The sequence below is a fragment of the Leucopleurus acutus genome, assembly GCF_964270905.1.
Source record: "Leucopleurus acutus genome assembly, chromosome: 14".
In the NCBI taxonomy this organism is placed as follows: domain Eukaryota; kingdom Metazoa; phylum Chordata; class Mammalia; order Artiodactyla; family Delphinidae; genus Leucopleurus; species Leucopleurus acutus.
The window spans coordinates 18915394-18939069 of NC_139156.1; the positions used below are offsets into that span (position 1 = coordinate 18915394).

A 23676-nucleotide genomic window follows, 5' to 3' on the forward strand; every position below is an offset into this window, starting at 1 on the left:
GGCTCCGAGTGAGGAGCGGCCCTAAGAACAATTGGAGGGGGGGGGCGTGTGCCCTTACGGTCCCCCACCCACCCCCAGCCAGTACTTTTCTCTGGTAGGAGAGTGCAGATGCCTGCAGGGCGCCGCAGAGCAACCCTCAGGCCAAGAAACTCGGAATAGGCAGGACCCAGGTTTCGGAGTACTGGGACTGCGTAGACGCACCCCTGGATCCCAGCGGCCGCTGTCGGCGCGAGTCTGTTCGCGGGGCGCGGACTCCGCGCTCACACGATCCGCTTCCTGTCCCCCCGGCAAAGGATCTTCTTGAAGGCGCGGCGGAAGTCGTGATTGAAGATGGTGTAGATGACCGGGTTCAGCGAGCTGTTGCAGTAGCCGAACCAGAAAAAGAACTTGAAGAGTGTCCGCGGCACCGAGCAGCCGACGGCCGTGAGCGTGTAGGTGAAGAAGAAGGGGAACCAGCACGCCACGAACACTCCGATGACCACCGCCAGCACGAAGGTGAAGCGCTTCTCGCGGTTTTGCCGCCCGCGCCAGCGCGACGCCTTGGCGCCTCCGCCGCGCTCCTCCCCGTGCCCGGCCGCGGGTGCCCCCGGCCCCGTCGCCCCTGGCCCGCGCCGCGGCAGGCTGTCCCCGGGCTTCACCTGGCTCGCCCGGGCCTTACCCTTGGCCCGGGGGCCGCGCTCGGACCTGAGGGTCCCCGGGGGCCGCTCGGCGTGCTCGGACGAGGAGCTCTCCTCGAGGTCCAGCGCGTCGGCGTCCCGCGGCCCTGCCGGCGTGGGCTCCCTCGGGGCACCGTTGAGCTGGGCCGGCAGCGACTCCGCCTCGGCGCCCACGGGGCCCACGCCGCGCTCCGGGCCCAAGCCGTTGGGTCTGCGCTTGGCGCCCCCCGGCAGCGTGGCGGCGGCATCAGGACCCCTGCGACTGGGCGGCACGCGGGTGCGGCGCTTGGCGATCTGGTAAATGCGCACGTAGACCAGGATCATGATGAGGCAGGGCGCGAAGAAGGAGCCGATGCACGACGAGATGACGTACCACTTCTGGTCGTTGATTTCGCAGCGCGGTTCGGCCGGCTGCTGGCCACCACTGCCTCCTTTCTTCTCGATAGAGATGAGCGGCGGGAAGGAGATGACGGCCGAGATGACCCACACGGTGACGATGATGGCCTTGATGCGGCGTGGGGTGCGCTTCAGGTTGTACTCTATGGCCTGGGTGATGGACCAGTAACGATCCAGGCTGATGGCGCACAGGTGCACGATGGACGACGTGCAGAAGAGCACGTCGAGCGCCAGGTAGGTCTCACACCATGCCTTGCCGAAGTACCAGTAGCCCATGACCTCGTTGGCCAGCGAGAAAGGGATGACAAGCGTGGCCACCAGGATGTCGGCCGAGGCCAGAGACACCAGGAAGAGGTTCTGGGGCGCCTTGAGCGCGCGGCTTGTGAACACGGCAATGATGACAAGCACGTTACCGAACACCGTGAACAGCATGAGCAGGCCGGCCAGGCACACCAGCGTCAGCGTCACCTGCAGGGAGTAGGGGGTGGCCCGGGCGCCACCCCCCGGGGCCTCGGTCCCGTTCCAGCTAGCGTTGCTCGCGTCCGGCTGCAGGGAGCCCATGGGCGCGAAGCTGCCTTCGGCCAGCGCCTGCTCCTGGCGGAACATGAACGCGGGTGCCCGCTCGCCTGGGCCTGCTGCCAGCTGCCTTCCGGCCGGCGCCCGTTGAGCCTCCTCTTCCTCCTGCGCCCCGCTCGCCCCGCCGCGCCTCACATGGAGAAGCGGCCTCTGGGAGGCCGAGCCCGAGCTGGGGGACCGCTAACGGCCCATGGACCCGGCTCCCAGGAAGCACGCCCGGCCCGCGCTTCGAGCGCTCGGGGTCGGCGCCTTCTCGCTCCCAGCTCCTAAGCACCGCCAAGTTTTATTTCTAAGCGGCGGGAGAGAGTAGTAGGTCGAGCCGATGAGGAAAGGGAGATTTATTCTTCAAGAAGAGAGAACAAAAATAATCGGTGGCCTGATGACTTGGAAGGATAACAGGAAATTAAATATATCTCTATCTATATCTTTGACTCCGGAGCCTGAGCGAAAGCAAGAGGTCTTACCGTGTGCGGGGCCCGCCCCCACCCCGAGAGGCAGCCGAGGGGTGCTGATGCTGGCTTGGGGTCCTATGTCTGTCTCCTTACATCCCCGAAGCGATTACCGACTCTCTCGCTTCCCCCAGACGCTGCGGGGTCGGCGAGGCCCGGGCTAGGGCCAGGGCGCAGACTCTGCCGCCTCTCGGAGCGCCGCGGGACTTCCAAAGTTGCGTGCCCTGCAGGGGCTGGGGCGCAGCGCGTGGAGCTCGGAGGCGGCGGCGGGGTGAGGGGTGTGCGGGCCGCATGAAGGCGCCCCCGTCCTAAGTCGGGCCCAGGCGGGTGGGCGATCGGCCCTCCAGGAGCCGCGGCCGAGGCAGGGGGTCTCCTGGGCGTCGGCCCGGCGAGCTTCGGGCGCTGAGCGCGACGGGACAGCTGGGGTCCGAGGGCAGCGTGAGTTGGGGCAGGAGCGCAGGGCTTGGGGGAGAAGGTGCTGGGGGTGGCCGGGCGGCGGCGCGCCGGCTGCTGGGCGTCTGCACGGGAGCTGGGGCCGGTGCTTCTCCGTGGCGCTCACGGTGGACTGGTTTTATAGCCCCAGGATCAAGCCGGCGTTGCCGAGCAGCCGGCGTCACCCCCACGTGGGAAGCCGACCCTCCCCCGCCCCTTGCGCCTCCCCTCCGCGGGTCTGGAGTCCGCGCCGGGCGCCGGACCCACTGGAGCCCTGGCCCCCTGGCAAAACTGGCCCTTTGGGGAGGCGGGTACCTTGAGCGAGGGATTTAAAGAGCGTGCCCGGGCAGTGAGCAGCGGTCCCTGCTGGGAATTGGCCAAGCATCTCTGGGACCGCCGAGCAGAACGCGTCGGGCACCCGGGAGTGCCCACATCGAGCTGAGTGGGACTCGGGCGGAAAGGGTAGGGTATCCCCGGCCGAATCGGGAGAAGCAACCACCGGTACGGGTCGCATCCGGAGCAGCCCCCCAAGTGCTCCTGGCGGCGGGGCAGTGGGGCTGGTGAGAGAGGAAGGTGCACGTCCGGATCCAACCCCTGGGGCGAAATGGGAAGCATCCCCCGGGGAGCGGGCCCCGCCAGAGTTCAGAGCTCCGCTCTGGGGAGAAACGGCCACTTGTCCCAGCTGCAGAGCTGTCTGAGAGACACTAGCAGGCAGGATCTGAACCGCGCCCCCTAGACCGCGGTGAGGAAGGGTCCTGGAGCGGAGGCCGCGCGCGGCGGCAGAGCGAGGGCGCACTGACACCTGCCGGCCGCTTGCCGTCACCGCTGCGAAGCTACAGGCCAGCGACTGTAGCCTACTCCCGCCCCTGCAGTCCTTTGCCTACAGAGCCTTCTCCCATCTTAGGACAAATTTGTGTCCAAGCTCAGGAAAAGAGAACCCAGATTTCTACTTGCACTTTGTCATGTTGGAGAAATCTTCCTAAGGAGAAATCTTGTGTGTGTACCCTCTCCACCAGCGAGAGTGAGGATTGTTCTGATAAAGTCACATCAGATAGGGCTCGGCAGGCAACAGAGCCCAGGACTGGCATGCCACCCTGGACCGGCACAGGGCAGCCCACCCTTCCCGCAGATCCGAGAGGCCTGGATTCTGCCTGGCTGGTTGCTCTGCTCTGGCCTTCTCTGAACCATTGTGTCTTTGTTGAGGCCAGAAAGCTAGACTCCACCCCCCACTCCACACCTCCATTTCAGATGCACACACGCTGCGTCTTTCAGTAAGGGGAGGATGCCGGCCAAGAGAAGAGAGAATATTTTCTATATCCTCTCTGATAGAAATAGTACGGAGTGGGGGTGAGTGCAGTTTTCCTCTGCCTGCTAGATGTCCTGAGATAGATTTTAACGTTTGCTAGAGTACCAGCTTGCATTGTGCTATCTGCACTTTTCAAATAAACAGAAGGCAGTTTAAGGGTGAGGCCCAGGAGGATAGGAACTGTCAGCAGGAGAGAGATTAGACCTAAAGAAAAATTGTCTTATTTAAGGACCTACTAAACCAAAATACCTTATGTAGTCAACTAAGCTGGAAGTTCCAAGTATTGAGCAGATTGCCTTTCTGCCCGGCAGGGTTCAGGCTCAGGGGCTGAGGACTAGATTAAGGACCTTGAGCATCACCCTCAACAGCAGCTGATGTCTACAGCCCCCACCAGTGACACAGGCCAGTGATACAGTGATTGATGCTGTTGCCCTTGATGTAGATAGTCCTGAAGTCTGTACTTTTCAGAGTACTTCACAGGTGTCTCATGTGACCTGAGTAGGTTTATCTTCCGATTTTTGCTCCAGTGGGATGACCTCCCTTTCCAGTCTTAATTCTGAAGAGCCTTTCTAATCCCCTTTTCTGGAGCATCTAAAGAAAGTTAAGGCAGAATTTCCTCCCTCTGTTGAGTCCATTCTTTTCCATCTTCTAACCAATTCTCAGCTCTGTATATTCTGTCAGGGGGCAGAGACATTGCACTAGGCTCAGCTGGAAATGTGGTTACACTCACCTTTGCACAGAAACTAGGAGCCCCAAACCTCAAGTATGAATGCTAAGAGAGCCAAAAACCAAAGCCCATGGCAATGTGGACTTCGCTGTGTTGTTCCCAGACCTTAGGGACTGAGTTTTGAGAGGCCATCAACTCCCATCTCCACACCAGCTGCTGACACACATCTCTCCTTCCTATCTCATTTCAGAAGCAAAAAGGGAAATGAAAACACAGGCCACAGTGCTTTCCTTTCTTGGAATCTCTGCTGCTAGCATGTGTATGACACCTCTTGTCACATTTTCTAAATGCTTCCCAAACAGCCAGTCATTTTCTTAATTCCTGGGTTTGGAAACTTTTCTCCTAAAATGGAAACAGGCTTTTCAAAGAGCTAGGGTCTCGGAGGCCAATACACCACAATTATTAATAATAACAATAGCTGCCTTTTGTTAAGTTCCTAGTACGCAACACGTCCAGGGCTATATACAGAGCCCTCTTACATGCAGAGTTCTTCCTCTGGATACACATATCTTATCACCAAAGGCTCTGCCTCCTTAGTTTGACACTCATGGTCAGTATCTCTGAGCTTTAAAAAGCTGTGTGGATGCCATTTACTTATTTATTGCTAGAAGATTTAGTGTTGTGCTTGCTGAGTGAGACAGCATTGAGCAGAGAGATATCCACAAAGACAATAATTCTTAACCAGGCCTGTATATCAGCATTGCCTGGGAAGGTGAAATACACTTACTGGTGCTCCACCAGGGTAATTATAATTCATCAGGTCTGCGATGGGATGCAGAGTGTGTATTTTAACAAAGCTCTGTGAGAGATGCTAATATGCGTGCTCAGTTAAGACTCGCTGCTCTAAGTAATAAATCTCAGTGGGGGCAGGAGTGATGAGCAATTGCCTTGGTGGGGGCAAGAAGGGGGTGTCCAAATGACCTGGGAACTTTTATCAAGCCAGCCTGAGCTACCAAGAATGGGCTCCAAATTGAGAATAACTGTCCTGATTCTCCTGGGACAGCCAGGAGGGTGTCACAACCCTCCAGGCACACGAGGCATAACAAACAGTTGAGAGCCACTGTAAATATGGAGGTTGGCATTCCTGGCCTGAGGAGAAGTCACTCCTGGGCACACAAATGGGGATCCACTATTATTTCTACTATTAGTAGATACTACAGAGCATCTGAATAGACATTTTCCCAAAGAAGACATACGAACGCCCAACAGGCACATGAAAAGATGCTCAACATCGCTAATCATCAGAAATGCAAATCAAAACCACAATGAGATATCACCTCACGCCTGTCAGAATGGCTATCATCAAAAAAGATCACAAATAACAAGTGTTGGTGAGGATGCAGAGAAAAGGGAACCCTTGTGCACTGTTGGTGGGAATGTAAATTGGTGCAGCCATGGTGGAAAACAGTATGGAGATTCCTCAAAACTTAAAAACAGACTAACATATGATCCAGCAATTCCACTCCTGAGTATATAACTAAAGAAAATGAAAACATTAATTAGAAAAGATATATGCAAAAAATATATATGTTCATGACAAAAGACCCCAACTAGCCAATCCTGAGAAAGAAAAACAGAGCTGTAAGAATCAGGCTCCCTGTCTTCAGACTATACTACAAAGCTACAGAAATCAAAACAGTATGGTACTGGCACAAAAACAGACATATAGATCAATGGAATAGGATAGAAAGCCCAGAAATAAACCCACATACCTGTGGTCAATTAATCTATGACAAAGGAGGCAAGAATATACAATGGAGAAAAGACAGTCTCTTAAATAAGTGGTGCTAAGAAAACTGGACAGCCATATGTAAAAGAATGAAATTAGAACATTCTCTAACACCATACACAAAAATAAATTCCAAATGGATCAAAGACTTATATCTATATGAGGCCAGGCACTATAAAACTCTTAGAAGAAAACATAGGCAGAACACTCTTTGACATAAATCTCAGCAATACCTTTTTTGATCCACCTCCTACAGTAATGAAAATAAAGACAAAAGTAAACAAATGGGACCTAATTAAACTTACAAGCTTTTGCACAGCAAAGGAAACCATAAACAAAACGAGAAGACAACCCTCAGAATGGGAGAAAATATTTGCAAATGAAGTGACCAACAAGGGATTAATCTCCAAAATATACAAACAGCTCATGAAGCTCTATGTCAAAAAAACAAACAACCCAATCAAAAAATGAGCAGAAGATCTAAATAGACATTTCTCCAAAGAAGACATACTGATGGCCAAAAGGCACAAGAAAAATGCTCAACATCACTAATTATCAGAGAAATGCAAATCAAAACTGCAGTGAGGTATCACCTCACACCAGTCAGAATGACCATCATGAAAAAGTCTAAGGACTTCCCCAGTGGTCCAGTAGTTAAGACTCTGCATTTCCACTGCAGAGGGCTCGGGTTTGATCCCTGGTTGGGGAATTAAGATCCCACATGCTGTGTGGTATGGCCAAAAAAGGAAAAAGGAAAAAGAAAACGTCTACAATCAACAAATGCTGGAGAGGGTGTGGAGAAAAGGGAAATCTCCTACACTGTTGGTGGGAATGTAAATTGGTACAATTACATTACCACTATGGAGAATAATATGAAGGTTCCTTTAAAAACTAAAAATAGGACTACCATATGATCCAGCAATCCCACTCCTGGGCATATATCCAGAGAAAACCATAAATCGAAAAGATACATGCACCCCAATGTCCATTGCAGCACTATTTATAATAGCCAAAACATGGAAGCAACCTAAATGTCCATTGACAGAAGAATGGGTAAAGAAGATGTGATACATATATACAATGGAATGTTACTCAGCCATAAAAAAACAAACAAAATAATGCCATTTGCAGCAACATGGATAGACCTAGAGATTATCATACTAAGTGAAGTAAGTCAGACAGAGGAAGACAAATATATGATATCACTCATATGTGGAATCTAATTTTTTAAAAAATTATATAAATGAACTTATTTACAAAACAGAAACAAAGATTTCAAAAACAAACTTATGGTTACCAAAGGGGAAACATGGTGGGGGAGGGATAAATTAGGAGCTTGGGATTAACATACACACACTACTATATATAAAATAGATAACCAAAAAGGACCTACTTTATAGCACAGAGAACTCTACTCAATATTCTGTAATAACCTGTATGGGAAAAGAATCTGAAAAAGGAATGAATATATGTATATTTATAACTGAATCACTATGCTGTACACCTGAAATTAATACCACATTGTAAATCAACTTATACTCCAATAAAATTTAAATATACATGTATGTATATATATATATATGTTCATGGCAGCATTATTTACAATAGTCAAGATATGGAAGCAACCTAAGTACCCATCAATAGATGAATGGATAAAGAAGATGTGTTATATATATATACAATGGAATATTACTCAGCCATAAAAAAGAATAAAAGCTTGCCATTTGTGATGACATGGATGGACCCTGAGGGTATTGTGCTAAGTGAAATAAGTCAGAGAAAAACAAATACTGCATGATTTCGCTTATATGTGGAATCTAAAAAACAAATGTATAAACAAAACAAAATAGAAACAGAGTTATAGATACAGAGAACAAATAGGTGTTTGTCAGAGGGGAGGGGGTGGGGGAGAAGAAAAATAGGTGAAGGAGATTAAGAGGCACAAACTTTCAGCTGTAAAATAAATGAGTCACCTGTATGAAATGTACAGTGTGGGGAATTTAGTCAATAATAATGTACTATTGGGGCTTCCCTGGTGGCACAGTGGTTGAGAGTCCGCCTGCCGATGCAGGGGACACAGGTTCATGCCCCGGTCCAGGAAGATCCCACATGCTGCGGAGCGGCTGGGCCCTTGAGCCATGGCTGCTGGGCCTGCGCGTCCGGAGGCTGTGCTCCACAACGGGAGAGGCCACAACAGTGAGAGGCCCGTGTACAGCAAAAAAACAAAAACAAACAAAAAACACACGGTCATCCGTCTGAACGTGATGAGCAGGTGGGGAACACAATGTTCCCACTGCCGCCCATGCCCCACACACAGCTGGAACCGAATGCTGCAGTAAACTACAAACATCTGTCAAGTCACTGCATTGCTGACACAGGGGCAGGGGCAGGGGCAGGGAGGGGGTGGCAGTCACCAGAAAAATATCTATTGCTTCCTCTGAGCTATAATTTAATTCCTCCACTTTCTTGCTACCAGTGCTGGAGCTCTTTGCAAGCACATTGTTCCTGAAGGTGAATGTAAGCCAAAAGAAAAGCATCACCTCCAAGAGTGTTGTTGGAAGGAGCTGCCTTACTTACCACCTTCCGTGTTTCTCGTCACTGACTGGCAGGTCCATCCTGCTTTTCCCATGAAAACAAGTATGAAGTCCTACCGCCACCTTCATCTTTTTTCCAAGGTGCTAGCCCATCCCGCCCCCACCTGGAAGATGAAGCCAAGTGTTTTCTGCCCCTGCAAGGGCCTCCGGCCAAGACCCAAAAGACAGCAGTCTGTGCCAGGATCAACTCTACCTTAAGGATGCCAAGAAAGGTTGGGCTCCCATCTGGCTCTTTGCTGCTGCCAACCTTGCAGGACATATGTGTGTTTCCCCTAAAATGTGACTGCTGAGAGCTGTCCGCACACATGAAACTTACCATCACCTCCTGAGTTTTCCAGGTCAGTTCTCACAAATAAGGGCCCTTTCCCACCACATCCAGGTGAATTGCCTTGACTGCTTTGTCCAGAAGCATAAGAAAAAGCACACCTTGAATCAGTTATGGCGAGTGATGGCTATTTGTGGCACACAGGTGAGCGAGAGCCACTGGCCCTTGGGTGTAAAGGAGATATCTGTCACCAACATTAATAACTTTTAAACTAACATTCATTAACCAAATTAGGTAAGGTGAATCCCCCTTCACATTCACGTAAAGAAACTGTGGAGACCCCATGCCTGAAACACACACACACACACACACACACACACACACAGTATAAAAGGTAATCTGGTCATTCTGCTCCCTGGAAATGATTTCTTTTTTCCATTCTCCCTAGTTAATGACACCAGCAAAGCACAAGCTTCTCCCTTCTAAAGGGAGGGGTGCCTGCCAGCTCCTGTGAGGCATTAGAGTGGAGTCATTAAGAATTTGAGCTTTGGAATAAGATAAACCTGGGCTCTGGTCCTGCTTCTGTCACTTAGTAACAGTATTAACTTACTTAACCTTCTGGACCTTGTTTTTCTCATATGGAAATGGGGAAAATAGTAGTAATCACCTCATGCAGGCTCTTAAGTGAGTGTTAAATGAACAAATACATGGAAAATACATAACACAGTGTTCAGTATTTAATAAATGCTTGACATGCATTAAGTACATTTGTTTATTTGGCAAAACTTTCTTCTTTATTAATCTGATTCTTCCTCAGACAGATGCAAAGAGATCCTAAGACCTGCCCACTTAAAGTTTGATAGTTAGTTAATAAATTGGCATGAGAGGGACTTCCCTGGTGGTGCAGTGGTTAAGAATCCACCTGCCAATGCAGGGGACACGGGTTTGCTTCCTGGTCTGGGAAGATTCCCACATGTCGCAGAGCAACTAAGCCCATGTGCCACAACTACTAAGCCCATGTGCCACAACTACTGAAGCCTGTGCACCTACAGCCCGTGCTCCACAACAAAAGAAGCCACTGCAGTGAGAAGCCCGCGCACTGCATTGAAGAGCAGCCCCCGCTCACCGCAACTAGAGAAAGCCTGCGTGCAGCAATGAAGATCCAATGCAGCCAAAAATAAATAAATAAATATTTTTAAATTGGCATGAGAAATAAGAATTAAAAAACAAAATAAAACTGGGGAAACGTGACTTTAATGAGTTTTAACAGGTATTTATTCCTTTTTGTGTGTGCGAACGGCAAGGGAGGGGGTGGAAGTCCCTTGCCTCGAGACTACATAAAACTAAAAAGCTTCTGCACAGCCAAGTAAAACCATCAACAAAATGAAAAGGCAACCTACAGAATGGGAGAATATATTTGCAAATCATGTATCTGATAAAGGGTTAATATCCAAAATATATAAAGAATCCACACAATTCAATCACAAAAATATAAATAAATAATCTAATTTTTTTAACTGGGCAGAGGATATGAATAGACATTTTTTCCAAAGAAGACATACAGATGGCCAGCAGGTACAAGAAAAGGTGCTCAAAATCACTAATCATCAGGGAAATGCAAATCAAAACCACAATGAGACACCACCTCACACCTGTTAGAATGGCTATTATCAAAAAGACAAGAAAGGGAACTCTTGTGCACTATTGATGGGAACATAAATTAGTGCAGCCACTATGGAAAACAGTATGGAGGTTCCTCAAAAAATGAAAAATAGAACTACCATATGGTTCAGCAATGCCACCTCTGGGTAAAACACTAACTCAAAAAGATACATGCACCCTCACGTTCATTGCAGCTTTACTTACAATAGCCAAGATATGGAAGCATTATTTACAATAGCCAAGGTATGGAAACAACCTGTGTCCGTTAGTAGATCAATGGATAAAGAAAATGTTGTGTATATATATATATCAATGGAATACTACTCAGCCATAAAAAAGAAAGAAATCCTGCCATTTGTGACAGCATGGATGGACCCTTAGAGCATTATGCTATGTGAAATACGTCGGACAGAGAAAGACAAATACCATATGATCTGACTTGTACATGTGGAATCTAAGGAAAATTCAACCAAACAAACAAAAAGAAAACCAAAAACCAAGTTCATAGATACAGAGAACAGATTGGTGATTGCCAGAGGTGAGGAATAAGGGGTGAGCAAAATGGGTGAAGGGCAAAGGGTACAAACTTCCAGTTATAAAATAAATAAGTCATGGGGATGTAGTGTACAGCATGATGACTATAGTTAATAATACTGTATTGCATATTTGAAAGTCACTAAGAGACTAAATCTTAAAAGTTCTCACAAGAAAAAATAATTTGTAACTATATATTAACTAGATGTATTGTAGTGATCATTTCACAATATATACAAATATTGAATCATTATGTTGTATACCTGAGGCTAATAAAATGTTATATGTTAATTTATATCTCAATACTAAGTGAATGAATGAATGAAGTAAATTAAACCCAAAACAAACAAGGAAGGAAAAATGAAGGGCAGAAATCAATTAAAAACAGGACAACTATGGAGAAAATATCTATAAAACCAAAAGCTGGTTATTTGAACAGATACATAAAATTGATCAACCTCTAACCAAAATGACCAATGATACGACACAGGATAATGATACCTGTTGGCTGCGAAGAGACAGGGCACGTTCATTTTCTCTTAATGGTCACTCTTCACTTCTTGGTCTATTGATGTTGAAAGCCAGATTTTGAACTGAGGGTGAATAAAGTGTGAAGACAGAGTAATTATAGCACAATATTTCTAAGCTAATGGACATTCTTAAAACTCTCTGGCAAAAGAAGCATCACCCCAACGTGACGTTAGGTTAAAGGAAGCAGAGGTAAGGATTTCCTGGCTGTGCCTTAAAGAGATGTTTGTTAAGTATTAAAAGCCTTTTATCTTCCCAGACTTTGAATATTTTGGTTTCTAATAAGAAATAAATGAAAATTATTTATTTTTTGATCTAGCTAAACTAGTTTTTTGTGTATATGTCAGGCAATCGCCAAATAATTTTTTTACAGAAACTGTTTAAAATAATTTCAAACTTACAAAAAATGTTATAAGAATAGTGTAAAGATTCATATGCCGTTTACCTAGATTCACCTATTTTATCCCAATTGCTTTATCATATACTTTCTATGTGTGTATGTATGTGTGTGTCTCAAACACACACACACACACACATAATTACACAATATTACTTTTCAGAACTACCTGAGGGTAAGTTGCAAATATCATGGAACTTCACCTCTAGATACCTCAGTGTTTATTTCCTAAGAATAGAAATGTTCTTTTACATAATCACAGGACAGTTATCAACTTCCATTGGTACATTATTTTATCAATCTCCCTTTGTATTTCAGTTTTGTCAATTGACCCAACAGCATTTTTTCTCCAATACAGAAGTCAGTCTAGGATGCATTTAGGTAGGTCCCCTACATACGAACCTTCAAGTTGCGAATTTTCAAAGATGAGAACATGTGTTCCATCAACGTCAGGCGTGAGTGAAATTGCAGCTTGCCCTCCATCTCCTATTGCTGGCGATCCTTCAGCTCTACCATCTCCCACCTCCTCTCCTTCCTCCAGTCAGTAACTCTTCTTGCCCGTTCCCTTGATGGCAGCCCCTGTATGCCAGCCGTTGTACTGTACTGTAAGATTAAAAATGTTTGTGTTTGTTATGTATTTGTGTGAAAAGTATTATAAACCTATTACAGTACAGTACTATATAGCCGATTGTGTTAATTGGATACCTAGGCTAACTTTGTTGGACTTACCAACAAATTGGATTTACGAACGGGCTCTCAGAATGGAATTCGTTAGTATGTAGGGGACTTACTGTACTTGTCATGTCTTTAGAGTAGCCGCCAACGGATTATTCTACAGCCTTTCTTTGTCTCTTATAACATTGACATTTTTGAAGAACAGAGTTTCATTTTGTTTTTTAATAGAAGATTCCTCATTTTGGGTCTGTCTGATGTCCTCCTGATTAGGTTCCAGTTATACATTCCCAGCAGGAATACTAATATGTGTGACATTGTATCCTTCTTAGTGTATCACATCCAGAGTAACTTCATATCCATCTGCCCCTCATTGGTGATCTTAATTTTAATCACCTAGCTAAGATGTTTATTGGATTTTTTTAAAAAAATAACTATGATTTTCCCCCTTGCAACTAATGAGCAATCTGTGGGGACCCACTTTTTGGTCATGCAAATGTCCTGCTCCTCATCAAAACTCCTCCCCTAGATTGAACATCCATTGATGGGACTTCCCTGGCAGTCCAGTGGTTAAGACTCCGCGCTTCCACTGCAGGGGGCGCAGGTTGATCCCTGGTCGGGGAACTAAGATTCCGCATGCAGCGAGGCCAAAATATAAAATAAAAAATTATCATCACTGATATTTGCTTGAATCATTTTTTACTGTGATGGTTGCAAAATTATTTTCTCAGCACTGCCTCTTCATTTACGACATTGCACAGAACCCTCACTTCTTCCCTGTTTATGTGTCTATCACAAATATGGATTCATGGCTTCCTATTTTTTTCATGATTTATAATTAAATACTGCTCTTATTTTGGTGTCCAAATAATCCCTGATTTGGCCAGTCCTTCAAGCTGTCTTCTCTGTCATTGTGACATGCTCCCATTAATTTGGGGAGCACTTTCTTGCTCTTACTTAACAAGATGTTTCAAGGATTCTGCAGCCTTGGAATCAGCCATTTCTGAGGAGCCCTGGATTCTGTTAGTGGGGTAATAGAAACAAAGATCTGGATACGAGGAGTACTCTTTGCTCCTGGGGTGTCTGCTTCTAGGTCCTTCCAGTGAGCTAAGAAATATACAAATGTATATACACATACACACACCTAGATACACACACACACATACATGTGCACATGTACATATTTTGGAAATCATGAGCTTACATTGTTACTTCCAGTGTCAGTCCATCCCCACAGGGTTCTTTCTTGCTTTCCCCATTCCAAATGTGTATGACACTTCTTTCATAGTGAGAATCCTGGCTCCCATCCATTTGCTCAATTTTATAATACATATAATTTCAGGATCACTTCACCTAAACCACTACAAAAAAAAAAAAATCAAGTTCCTCAAAAGATTTCAGAGATAACAGTAGGCTAAATGAAAGAAGCCAGACACAAAATTCACATATTATATGATTCCATTTATATGCAATATCCAGAATTGGTAAATTCACTGTGGCCGATAGCAGATTTCTGGTTGCCAGAGTCTGGGAGAAGGGAGAAATAGGGAATGACTGCTTTGGGGTATGAGGTTTTCTTTGGGGGTGATAAAAATTGTTGGAACCAGATGGAGGTAGTGGTTACACATAATGAATGTACCAAAGAGCACTTTGAAATATTCACTTTAAAATGGTTAATTTTATGTTATGTGAATTTCACCTAATTTTTTTTTTAAAGAATTCAGAAATCATAAGCAGTTTTCCCCTATCCTGCAACCCCAATGACTGAGGGAATACAGTCAAATACAATTGAGTTTGTACGTTTGCTTCCAGTTTTCGGGTTTTTCAATTTCCCATTCCAATCCTTGCATATTTTATATTGTGAATGTGCTGACTATGCTTCCAAAAGTGAAAGCTATACCCAAAAGTTATACTCAGAGAAGTGTCACTCCCACCTTTATCCCTTCCGGTCTGTAATACACCACCACTTGAACAAACTTAATCGTCTTCCTTCTATAAAGATAAACATATATTTATTTTCCCTCTTTCCCCTTATTTCTAAACAAAAGGTAGTATATATGTAATATCCACTTCCTTTTTTTTTCTTTTCTTTTGCGGTATACGGGCCTCTCACTGTTGTGGCCTCTCCCGTTGCGGAGCATAGGCTCCGGACGTGCAGGCTCAGCGGCCATGGCTCACGGGCCTAGCCGCTCCGCGGCATGTGGGATCTTCCCGGACTGAGGCACGAACCCACGTCCCCTGCATCGGCAGGCAGACTCCCAACCACTGTGCCACCAGGGAAGCCTTTCACTTCCATTTTTTAACTGAACAAGTTACCTCCGGCAAGTGACTCCATATCAGTGCATAAAGCCTTCTCTTCATATAGTGTTGCGTAAAATAGTCTATAGATTTCAATTAGATCAGTTGATTGGTTGTGCTATTGAGTTTAACTATGTCCTTGTTGATTTTCTAACTGCTGGATCTATCCCTCAGAGACAGAAGGGTATTGAGGTTTCCAACAGCAACAGTGGATTGATCTATTTCTCCTTACAGTCAGTTCTATCAGTGTTTGTCTCACATATTTTGATGCTCTGTTGTTAGGCATCCACACATTAAAATTATGTCTTCTTAGAGAATTGATCTTTTAATCATTTTGTAATGCCTCTTTACCTCTGATAATTTTCTTTGCTCTTATGTTTGTTTTGTCTGAAATATAGCTACTCCAACTTTGATTAGTGTTAGCATGGTATATCTTTCTCCATTCTTTTGCTTTTAATATATATGTATCTTTATATTTAAAGTGTGCTTCTTGGAGGCAACATATATTTGGTCTTGTTTTTTTATCTACTGTGTCAATCTCTTTTCATTGGCGCTTGACGTGATCACTGATATAGTTGAATTAATATCTAACTTCATTACCCTTGTTCTCTTTTTCTGTCTTCCATAATTTTTCTGCCTTCTGTGCTTTGAATGGAGCACTTTATGATTCCATTTTCTCTCCTCTTAACATATTAAGTATATTTTAACTTTTTTTAGTGGTTGACCTAGAGTTTGCAATATACATTTATGACTAATCCAAGTTCACTTTCAAATAATACTTACATCACTTAATGGGTAGGGCAAGCACTTTATAGTAGAGTGTTTCCAATTCCTCTCTTTCATCCTTTATATATAACATTACTGCCATTTCACTTATCCATAATCTATAGTCACCAAATATAGTTATTATTTTGAAGTTATGTTAAATCAGTTAAGAAAAATGGGAGATTTTATTTTACCTTCATTTATTCCTTAATGCTCTTCCTTTATGTAGATTAAGTTTCTCACCTACATCACTTTCCTTCCTTCTTAAGAATTTCTTGTAGCAATTCTTGCAAGCCAAGTCCACTGGTGACAAATTCCCTAAATTTTAGTTGTGTAAGGAAGTATTTCTGAAGGAAATACTTCACAGGGTACAGAACTCTAGGTTGGTTTTTTTTTCTTCCTCTCAACACACAAAATATTTTACTCCACCCTCTTCTTGAATGGTTTTGAAAACAAGTCTGATGAAATTCTTCTCCTTGCTCCTCCACGCGTAAGTTTTTTTTTTCTCTCTGGCTTTCAATTTTTTTTTCTTTAGTTTTGATTTTTCTGTCATTTGAATGTACTATGCCTAGGTATAGATTTGAGGGTATTTATCCTGTTTGGTATTCTCTCAGCTCCCTGGATCTGTACTTTGGCATCTGACATTAAATTTGGGAAATTCTCAGTCATTATTGCTCAAACATTGTTCCTCTCTTTCTTCTCCTTCTGGTATTCCCATTACATGTACATCAAACTTTTTGTAGATGTCCCATAGTTCTATTTTTAAGATTTATTTTTTATTTATTTGATTTATTTTTGGCTGCATCGGGTCTTAGTTATGGCACGGGGTCTTCGTTGAGGCATGCGGGATCTTTCATTGTGGTGCATGGGCTCTTCATTGTGGCACGAGGGCTTCTCTCTAGTTGTGGCTTGCAGGTTTTCTCTCTCTAGCTGTGGTGCGCAGGCTCCAGGACACATGGGCTCTGTAGTTGTGGCGCACGGGTTCCAGAGTGTGTGAGCTCTGTAGTTTGTGGCACACAAGTGCTAGTTGAGGTGCATAAGCTCAGTAGCTGTGGCATGAGGGCCTAGTTGCCCCACGACATGTGGGATCCTAGTTCCCCAACCAGGGATCGAACCTGCATCCCCTGCATTGTAAGGTGGATTCTTCACCACTGGACCACCAGGGATGTCCCTGTTCCATAGTTCTTGGTTTTTGTTTTTTTTGTCTGATCTTATTTCTCTTTGCTTTTCATTTGAAATATTTCTACTGACATATCTTCAAGCTGATTCTTTCCTCAGCAGTGTCATCTACTGAACCCATCAAAGGCAGTCTTCTTTTCTGTTATGGTTTTCCATTTCTAGCATTTTAATTCTTAAAATTTCCATCTATGCTTATATTACCCTTCTTCCTGGCACATTGTGTACTTTTTCCATTAGAGTCTTTAGCATGTTAGTCATTTTAAATTCCTGGTCTGATGATTCCAGCATCCCTGTGATATCTGAATCTGGTTCTGATGATTGTCTCTTCAAGTACCTCTTTTAGTATGCCTTATAACATTTTGTTGAAAGCTAGACATGACATATTGGGTAAAAGGAGCTGATGTAGATACGGCTTCAGTGATGTGGTGCTAAGAGGTTGGGGGAAAGGGAAGTGCTCCATAGCCTTATGCATAGGCACATCTTTGTGTTTTTGCTCCTAGGCTGTGACCAAGAAATACTTAGTTCTACTCCCCACTGCCCCACCTTCAGTGGGACAGGAAGGCTAGAGTTAGATATTTCCATTCCCACACGTGGAGAGCTGGAGGGACCTATAGTTGGATATTTCTCTTCCCCAAGAACAGCCAGGCCCTGATAAAACCCCAGAGATTAGGCTCTGGTAAAACAGTTTCTCTTGAGGGCAGGGCTTTTTAAGAACAGAAATGCTCTCCGTATATTTCAAAATGGCTACTTTTTACCTCCCCATGCTATAAGTATGAAGAGATTCTTCTCCAATCTTCACTGTGAGAACCTGTTAGAGCTTCTGGAGATAGAAACTCAAAATAAGTGTGGGGACCCCTTTAGACTGGGCCACAGCAAGTTTTTAATTCTCAAGACTTGTCCATGCTGAACCATCAGCAATTATTAATTACAGTTTAGGTTTCCTACCCCAGCACTGGTTTCCATGGAAACTTATGCTCATCGGTTTCTGCTCTGGTAATTGTGATTATCTGTATCCACTCACCTCTCTAATCTGGGGGGCAGCAATTTTCCCTGTGACCTCAATAATCTGACAAATCTAATAAGAGTTGTTTTCAGTTTGTTTAGCTTTCCATTTATTGTTAGGACATAGTGACAACTCCCAAGCTCCTTACATGCAGGACTAGAAACTCGAATTTTGTTTTTGTTGTTGTTTTTTATAGCATTTATCAGCCTCTAATAGACTGGAAGTTTTATTATGTTCATCACTTGCCTTACTCCACTAGAATGTAAGTTTCATTTATTCTGGTGTTTTGCTCACTAATATATCCTGCACCTAGCTCAGTGCCTGGCATGTCAGAGAGTGCTCAAATATTTGCTGAATGGATGCCCACCATTTCTTCATATCCAAGTCTAGGGTATAGAAAAACAAATGAACTTCAATGCAGAATCCTCTATCAGCCATACCACAAAAGACAACTGTGATAACTTTAATTTGGATTTATACCCTGCAGGCCACCTGGATTCAATGGTCTTGGAAGCAAATGAAGTCTAGTTACACCACCTGTCACTCCATTGTTCCCTTGGATTAATTTAAACTGATCAGGATGGCTAGCCAGGAAACCACCTTTCTTAATTACTACTCACACAGCTCCAAACATCTCTCTCCCAAAGCTGAATTTTTAGTAAGGAGAATGTGTTCACAGCTAAGCATACAACATCACAAAGCCAACATGATAGAGTCAAAAGAACACTGCACTAGTAGAGGTAGTCCCCAGGTCCACTGCACTACTTATTAGCTGACCTAACAAGCTCTTTGGTTTGGTTTATCTTTAAAATAGATAATGTCTTATCTACCTGAAAGGGAATGGTCCATGTGATGTCTTTGAATCCCCAATTCTAAAATCATTGATCCTTTGTCCAAAACAAATATTTCATTAGTAATATTTCACCTATAATCAAGATGAAAGACTACCCACACAAAAACAGTAGCAGCTAAGTATATAAATTACACATTATAGACTTAAGTCTGACACTCTGTATCTTGCATTTGGTTTAAAAGGATGAGAAGGAAAGAAGTGGGGAACTCAATCTAAACTGTTCAAAATTATGGCTGTTACAATGTATGATTTTTCAAATTAGCAGATTCTTAACAGAGGAAAATTTGATTTGGCTTTCACCTGGTTAACCTGTTTAAATCAGGCCTCACTTCATCAGCTTTCACTTGAGTAACCTATTTCAACTGGGGCCGTGCAGATGACGTGGTTTATTGCGAGTGGAGTAGGAAGAATACCGACTAAGGAGTCAGAAGACGCAGGCTCTAATTTCAATGTTGACATGATACTCACCAGTGTGTAACTCATTTAATTACCCTGGATATTCTCTCATCTTGAAAATAAAGATAATGGAGTCAGATTTACATAAAAACCAAAAGAACAGCAAGGGAATAATGAAACTAGCTTAGTTACTTAGAGTAATACACAACTGATCCTTAAAGCTAAACATAACCCAAACCAAGAAAGTAGGAGAAATTATCAATGTTGTTTTTTAAGATACAGAAGTAAACCGAATCCTTAATAAAATTGAATCCTCAATAAAATTCATAGGCCATGGAATTGTAGTAATTCAAATTATTTTAAAATTCACTGTTGGAGAAATAATAGTAGAGTGGAAAAAAGTGATAAAATAACTGCCAAGGCAATTTGGTATAAGCAAACCCTTTTTGACCTTAGAACTTGTTTTAAAGACTTCCCTTGAAAGAATTATTTGTATATTTTACAATATTTTAAAAAGCTGGTATTTACTACATGGTATTCAAACTGGAGAAATGTAATCTCGACAAAGAGTGAGTGGTGTGTGTATGCGTGTGTATGCATATAAAATGAAAAAAGTAAATCCTAATACTCAGATTATCTCATCTGTGATAGCATCTAATGAATGTGGTAAGACTAATTGTCTTGGGAAAAGTAACAGAATAAGTTATGACTGTACCAAAGCATAAAACTAGAAAAATTTTGCTTCTGCAATCCGAATTAGGAGTTACTTAGAAGAATTCTTGACTGTACGGGGTTCTTTTCAAGTTGACATCAAAGGTCAAAATGTGTAGATTACTTGCATCTACGCTGATGTTCAAGGAAGGAAAAAGAAATCACCAAACATTTGGTGGAAAAATGGTTATCACTCCAAACCCAGGCTCCTTCATAACTCGTTAATATTTTATTCTCTCTAAACCAGTCTATCAGTACTTTTAATAACTCAATTAGTGTTCTCAATTGCCTTGGGATGGCCTTTATTAAACAGTAACAGGAGTTGCTCTGGAGGCTAGAAAAACTGAACTCTCAATGAAATCAGCTATTCTTAATTTTTTTTTAAGCAGATTACTCAAATAGGTGTGAAATTCATTAGATTGTAATCTCCTCAAAGGCAAAATTTTGTGTCCATAGTGTGTGTTTGACAAGGTATATGATAAACATTGCTTTGCACCAAGTAATAGTGCTAGTTAAAAGTATGGAACCTATAATAAAACTGAGCGACACATAACAACCCTCCAAATCAAAACCCAGAGAACTTCTTTACAAATCAGTCACCTGCCTGAGTTAAAACACATAAAGTTCACTTCATTTATGTTTTCACCATTGTGCTCTTTCTCATATTCATATATATGTACTCACATACACGTGACTAGTGTGACTGAGAAATTAATTTTAATTAATCTAACTAGCCACATGTGGCTAGTGGCAACTATTTCAGACAGTGCAGAGTCCTAGAAAAATGGGCATAGAAAGTAAAATGATATTGAAGAATACATTGAGAGGTCAGAAAAACTAAACTCTGAATGAAATTGACTATTCTATTTCCAAAATACCATATTCCTTGTCTCCTTCACAGTTTTACTACAGCTACTTCTCAATTTCTGCAGATTCTTCCCTTTCTCTGCAAAAGCTAAATGTTGGAGTTCATCAGTATTCCACCCTCTTCCCATTCTCCATGTTCTCCCTAGGAAATTCTTGCTTCAATTACCATCTATTTGCTGGATCATCAGTTTCCAGGCCTAACTTCTAAGCACCAGATCTAAGTATCTAATTGCTTACTTGACATCTCCACTTAATGTCCCACAGGTACTAGAAGGCATCTTCCCCTCACACCCAGACAACTAGAAGAACCTGGTCCTCCTGCAAAGTACCATAGTTTAGCAAATACATGCAGGTGCTTAAGCCATAATCCTGGAAGTAACCTTTGATTCTCTAACTCACTTTTTCCAACCAGTCATCAAGTCTTACTAAACTTTCTTCCTAAGACTCCCTTAAATGTTTATTGCTTTCCATCCCCAATGCTACAATCCCAATCAAAGCCACTGTCATCTCTCACCTGGATCACACCAACAGCCTCCCATGTGGCCACTTGGCTCCTAGTTTTGATTCCCTCCAATCCATTCTTCTCAAGATGGCCAGAGTGAAGTTTTAAAAATATTCAACACATATCATAGAATGTTAAGAGGAAAGATGACAGTTAATCACATTGTGAACAGGACAAATATTTGTTACCTGCCCTGATAAGTTTTCTTCAGTCAATTAAATAGTTCCCACTGGGTAAGGTCTCTTTTACCCTTATAGTTTTTGTTCTCATTAACATTTGAAAATACAACTTAATGGTCTTTATTAGCCAATATTAAAACTTTCTTTTTCTAGGAATCCTGTACTCAATTTCCACCTTTAGTTACCAAGACATCTTAAACGGCAGACTTTCTTATGAAAGGTTACAAACAAAACAGAAAGCATTTTCTTCAATGAAGGCTCAGAGAATGGGGAATTACCTCTAATAATTCAATGTCTCCATTATAGGACAGTCTTCATTACAGGATATATTCATTATATACTGTTTTTTAAAAATCTCCCAAAATCCTATAAGTTTGGAATTTTATAAATAGTAAATATGAACAATATAATAATTATGCTGAAGGTCACTATTCACCACACAAAATACTTTGTTGCATTTTTTTGTGCATCTGTTTTTGTGTATCTTATGAATGCCATTTGCTTTTTTAAAGTTTTCCAGAAGATTAAATGGTAGTGAAGAGTCATTTCTCTTAGTTCCACATTCTTGTGGTTCAATGACATTGCAAAGACTGATTTCATGTCCAACTTCAGTTACACATAGGATTGGAGGTTTCTTAAAAGATTCAATGGCAAAACATTAAAAAATACATTATTTATACTGAATACCTACTAATGACTGACTGAAAAAGGAAATTTTTATGTAGTCAAAACAATCAACAGTATAAATCAGGTTAAAAGTACATTTTCTGAAGGCTGTTTATACCTTTTAGCCTTGAGTCATAACTCAGAATAGCACAAACCACGTTAAACATCGGTGGAAGGCTGATTTTTACTAGGAGAAAAGTCAAAACTGTTAAATATTGTTCTCAGGTATCATTTTTGTAGTGTTCTGTCTATTCCCTGTAAACTGTGTACTATGTAAATTATCACGTATCTAATTAAAAACAAGTTCTGGTGTGCAGATTCAAATATAATCAAAAGACACCATCATCATATAAAATACTTTGTTTCATTCTTAATTACAAGATAACTTTCTGAACTCTGTTAAAAATGAGTTTCGAGGTGAGAAATGAGGAAAAAATATACATCAGTATACTTTTCTATTAAAGACTAATATTAAAATAAATGTTTTGAGCCATATATGAAACATTCCCTTTGGTAGTGGAATGAGGTTTTATGTGCTAGCTAGCTAGCTAGACTTATTGAAAAATAATTTCTACAAAATCATGATAAAAGTGGTATAGATGACTAATGCAAATGTTATTTGTATATTAATCCTCATCAGACCAGTGGAAGGTTAAATTCAGCATATAAATAATACCAGTAATGATAAAAGGTAAATTAGATAACATATGAAATCTAAATAATAATGGTCACTGATAAAGCACCTACAGGCTCTAATTAGACTTTTAGAGTAAGATCCTTTTTAGTAGTACCTATAACAAATAAACTGATTTTAATGTCATTTAAATATTATTTGTTATTAGGATTGTTAGGATGGAGCTCTAATAATTTGCATGAAGATCAAAGTCTCTCCACTATCCCACCTAGTGCCATTTGTGCAAATGAGGGAAAATGCTCCTTCCTCAAGACTCTTTACTTCCATGTATCAGAAATTTGACATAATATCATGATTTTGTTAGAACAAGGCACTTTACTGCCATCTGCTGAAAAACTGTCATAATAAATATGCAAATCTATGATGTGACTAAATCCCCCCAACATGTAGTGTTGTATGCTGCACAACCTGCAAAACCTGTGCGTGATAGCCCTGCCCATACTACTTTCAATAGTGGACACTATTCCTCCTACCAAACTTTAAAAAGTCCCCAGTCTGAAACACTATAAACTACTATCCAGTTGAAGTCTTAATCACTAACAGGTATTTATATTGGTGCAAAACAGTTTACATTTAGAATGTATGCTATCAACAGGAAAGTAAGTGTGTAAAGAGAAAGTTTTTCAAAAGGTACTGAGGA

At 42.7% G+C, this 23676-nt stretch overlaps 1 protein-coding gene across 1 annotated transcript; it reads right to left on the reverse strand.

Annotated features, from left to right (window-relative positions):
- Positions 1-260: 260 nt before the first annotated feature.
- ADRA2A (adrenoceptor alpha 2A) lies at positions 261-1658 on the reverse strand (the record flags this gene model as incomplete). Its single annotated transcript, XM_082854043.1, has 1 exon — positions 261-1658. The coding sequence occupies one exon, from the start codon at positions 1656-1658 to the stop codon at positions 261-263; it is 1398 nt and encodes a 465-aa protein (XP_082710169.1).
- Positions 1659-23676: the final 22018 nt, after the last annotated feature.